Here is a 4369-nt window from a genome sequence, read left to right as displayed (position 1 = left end):
TTGTTAACTTTAAAAAAGTTGTGAACAACCCACCCATTGTAAATTAAACTTATCATGTAACAAGAAAAACTATGTTAACGTTACTTAATTAATATGTTTGAATTTTAAGTTTCCTTCCTGTAACCGGATTTTAAATGAAACAGAGCAATTTTAATAATTATGTTAATTTGCCATGAATTATTTTGCCCTGTTAGGCTCCCTACTTTTAACTGTGGTATCATAACAGGAAGAAACTATTTGGTAACAGGAAGGAATTGCTGTTGTAAAAACGAACAGACTAAAACAAACAATAAAATAAATAACCATGTAACAATTAACAGTTTATAGCAATATTTCAACCTTAAAGCTGCACTCTCACAGATTGAACGTTTTGACAACTTTTTTTATTTTTTGTCTTGGAACGAGCCAATTTTTGCGAAAATCCATGGAAACCAGTTATATAAGACTGCTGACAAATAATTAGATCGCAGATTTTTATATTTCAGTTAAAAAAATGATGTTTTATGGATTTTTCTTCAAACCGTTAGGTTTAGGCCATAAAACATTAATTTTCGAACAGAAATATGCAAATCTACGATCTGATTTTTGTCAGCAATCTTATATCATTAATTTGCAGATATTGACGCAAAAATTTGCTCTTTCCAAGACAAAAGTATTAAAGTTGTAAAAATGGTAAATCTGTGAGAGTGCAGCTAAACAGGAATTTAGTACCAAACTTTTTTTTTTGTAACAGTGACATTGACCTTGAACCTAAGGGCCCTAAACGCACTCCGATGAAAGTCTCCATAAACTATTTCATGTTTGGTCACTTTATGCGAACCGAACTAAAATTATTCGATACCATAGGTGAGTTTGAGGCCGCCCTCTCGCCCGCGGCACACCCGAACAACGACGTACGTCTTTAAAACAACTAGGTTTAACTTTGTGAAGATCTGGTTAAATATGAACATGTGCAAGTCAAAAGCATTAAAGAGATAAAAAATAAAAAAATAAAAAAATCAAGCAAGGGCTATAACGTGTATTTAGGGTTATTATGGAGTTATGTAACCTTATGATGAACAAACGAACACACAGAGTTATGATTACTACTGTGTAAAGTATGAAGGCCATTGAATGAAAAGTATTTGAGATCTAAGTTAAAACCTAAAGTTGCCCAAAACCTTTAACCAAACATTTAAGTCTATCAAGGGCCATTATTTGTATTAAGGAAAATATGGTATAATATAACCTTATTGTATGATGGCCATAAACAACTGTGTGAAGTGTAAAGTCAATTGAAAAAAGGGTATGGAAGTAATTATTAAAAATCCCAACTTGCCCTTAAACCGGGCACAATGTGCCCTAAAACTTTAACCAAGTTTTTTAAGTCAATAGAATGACAGAATTTGTATTATGGAGGAAATAGTGTTATGCAGCCTATTAATTGTTAGATTCTCGTCAATGAATGTGTGAAAATTTAAGTCAGTTGAACGAATATAGATAAGTTATGAGTAAAATCCCAACTTGCCCTCAAAATATAACCCGACACAGGATATAGAAGTTAAATAAATATCCCAACCTGCCCTAAAACTTTAACCTAAGTACTTAAGTTCCTTAGTCAAACAGGCCACACGTTGTATTTAGGATGATTCGGAGTAATGTTACCTCATGTGTGATGGTCCTGAACACCTGTGTGAAGTATTCAGTGAATGGAATGAAGGGTATTGGAGTTATAAGTGGAAAATGTTAATATGTCCTAAAACTTAAACCGGAGAGCGTCGAAGAAGGGCGGGGCGAGTAGTATTCTTCGAAAAATTGAGCTAAAATCATGTCAGTTCTAGAAAATGGAAGATGTTTTTAATTTAAGCCTCCATAGTATTAAAATAATTATTGAGTATGATTTTATAGATATGAATAATAAATATAACAAATATATTTGTATTAAGTAAAAGATTTACTTATTTGTTTATATAAATGAATTAAATGTATTCAAAATTCCGGCCATGACCTTCACAAAAAGACAACGTTACCCATTAAATCAATGAAAATATGGTAACGCCATGACTTTTCTCTAATCCATCAAAACATGATAAATGACAAGAAGATCAACCCACAATTTAAAGCTGTTTTATATAACATAGATATAAGAATAAAATAACAAAAACTAAGAAGATAGACTTTGACCTTGAAAAAATTAAATCTACACCAATGGAATTTGTGGGAACTTTTTACTTATTGGCCCTAGAAATGTTCTGGATGATGAACTTCTAGGATTCATTTGTGTCCTAATTTTGTCCAGGTTTGGCCTTTTTTTCGGTAGATCGACTAGACTATCTGTGTTTCACACTGCGGGACATGTTGTAAGTGAATTGTTCACTCATGGACTCTTTTATTTTACTGAAAACATAAAATTAATTTACACTTGCTCTCCACACTCCCATCAGGACTAACCACCTGACGGACCACATCGTTGAGCGGACGGCACTTCCGGACCACCTGATTCGTAACGTGGCAGGACGGGTGGCCTTTACAGAGACTCAACAGAGGGTAGGGAACCATGGCCATACATTATTATTTGAATAAAGTGTCGTGTAACTCGGCCTTAAGGCTTCGTTTTACATGTGTATAGTGTTGGTTATGCCATTTTCAAAGAGTTATGACAGTTTTTATGCCTTCAAATGTAGTTTGTACATCTCAAGATCATGGAAGTAACTGTTTTGTCCAGACGGAATATAAATCAAAGGTTGTTAGTCTTTACAATTTACACCAGTGTGCCCATATTTTTGTGCATGTGACATTTTAAAACATGTTTTAATTATACGATGTTGTATATGTAAAGGTGTGGCCGATTAACCACTTCCCGGACGCGGAGATCAACAATGCTTCAAACAGGCTGGTGAACCAACACGCCACCGCCTTCCCGTCGGAGAGGCTACTGATGCAGGTAATGGGATGGTATAACCTTTATAGCGCATTTTAATGACAAAGATTTTGATTTGTTAAGTTTCGAATATTCGACCTAGATTTAATACAAGGGAAACATACATTGCAATATTTATGAAAATGTAATAAAACACTATAAAATATCTATATCCGATTATTATTATGTTCCCAAGTAGCGATAAAAATATGTGGATTTTTATCATGATAACAGTAATCGAGAAAATGTTTGTCCTGTAGAGTTGTGTCCCTTGACCTTGATTTTTTGCAATTAAAAGGATCTTGATTAAGTCTTTTCCCTGTAAATACCATTGTTTTCTTAAAATATGTATGTACGTTTTTTAAAACGAATTGCTCTAAAAATAAGGAATTAACACAGTTACTTTTTCTAAAATCAATAATGTAACATTTGTAATTTCAGCGCCACCAAGTGCGTATCGTGCCGGTGACCCAAGCGATGTACAAATGGAAGGACACAAACTCGGACTACTTCGTGTACGGATTTGAGAAGAAAGTCTACGCCCCGAACTACCCCCAGCAATGCTGTTGTGGATGTACCGTGCTGTGAACCACGCCCCAGTGGAGAAGAGGGGTTGGGTGGGGTGTGATTGTGGGGGCAGATAGATACCCATATAAACCTTAAGCATTACATGCATAAGTATTTTATTTTATTGGGACAATTCAATTACATTAACTTGATTGTCTAATATAAAATTTGTGTTTTTTCGTCATTACCATGCAGATATCATAAAACTAATAACAGTTATATACCATAACAAAAAAAGTATACTAAAACAAAAATAGTTTGCTTAGTTTGATCTGGTTATAAGGAACTTAAAATTGTTCGGAAAAGGGGGCCAGGAATTAAAGTATTGTGTTTCCTCCATGTGTGACTTTGGCCTGTACAGACATGTATACAATGTACATGAACATAACATACGGTAATAACCTGTTAAACCTTTGCCTGTAAATATATTGATACCTGTGGTTTATAGATAAGAAATAAAAACAAAAGAGCAAATCAAAATATGATGTATATATATTATACTGTATGTTATGTGTACAATTCATGAGGTGGAATTTTGTAATCTTTATATATATACATATTCATTTTAATTCAGTTAATGCATTGGATACTACTGCCTGTATTTGCCCTTGTTTATCACAATATAAAAATGTTGAAATCTTAAATATTCGCCACGAATTGTTCGCATGTTGTCTGTTGGATTAATAGTGCATGTAGAAATCTTTTTTTTCGTCTGTTATTCACATGTCTATTCTTCATAAATTATTTTCGTTAACATGTATTACATGTGCCGTTCCCATTATTTCTTGTATTAAAATGTTCTTAGAGCAAAGGTTCACTACACCCCAAAAGGCCAAAGGACGGGTGTGTGCAAAAAATACAGCCATACGCGTGTGCGTAACTTTTATATGGTAGACTATGTAG

At 33.7% G+C, this 4369-nt stretch overlaps 1 protein-coding gene across 4 annotated transcripts in view; it reads left to right on the top strand.

The window, feature by feature from the left end:
* Positions 1-4169, top strand: part of LOC128217851 (protein SSUH2 homolog) — an 11446-nt gene extending 7277 nt beyond the window's left edge. For all 4 annotated transcript variants that reach the window (XM_052925266.1, XM_052925268.1, XM_052925267.1 and 1 more), the window contains 3 exons: positions 2424-2526; positions 2819-2923; positions 3341-4169. In XM_052925266.1, the coding sequence (XP_052781226.1) occupies positions 2424-2526; positions 2819-2923; positions 3341-3487 (355 nt within the window). In that variant the 3' untranslated portion in view covers positions 3488-4169. The remainder of the gene's footprint in view (positions 1-2423; positions 2527-2818; positions 2924-3340) is intronic.
* Positions 4170-4369: the final 200 nt, after the last annotated feature.

Source organism: Mya arenaria, chromosome 14 (genome assembly GCF_026914265.1).
Source record: "Mya arenaria isolate MELC-2E11 chromosome 14, ASM2691426v1".
Classification (NCBI taxonomy): domain Eukaryota; kingdom Metazoa; phylum Mollusca; class Bivalvia; order Myida; family Myidae; genus Mya; species Mya arenaria.
Note: the sequence above shows the minus strand (reverse complement) of the source record. Positions and strands in the feature narration are given on the sequence as shown.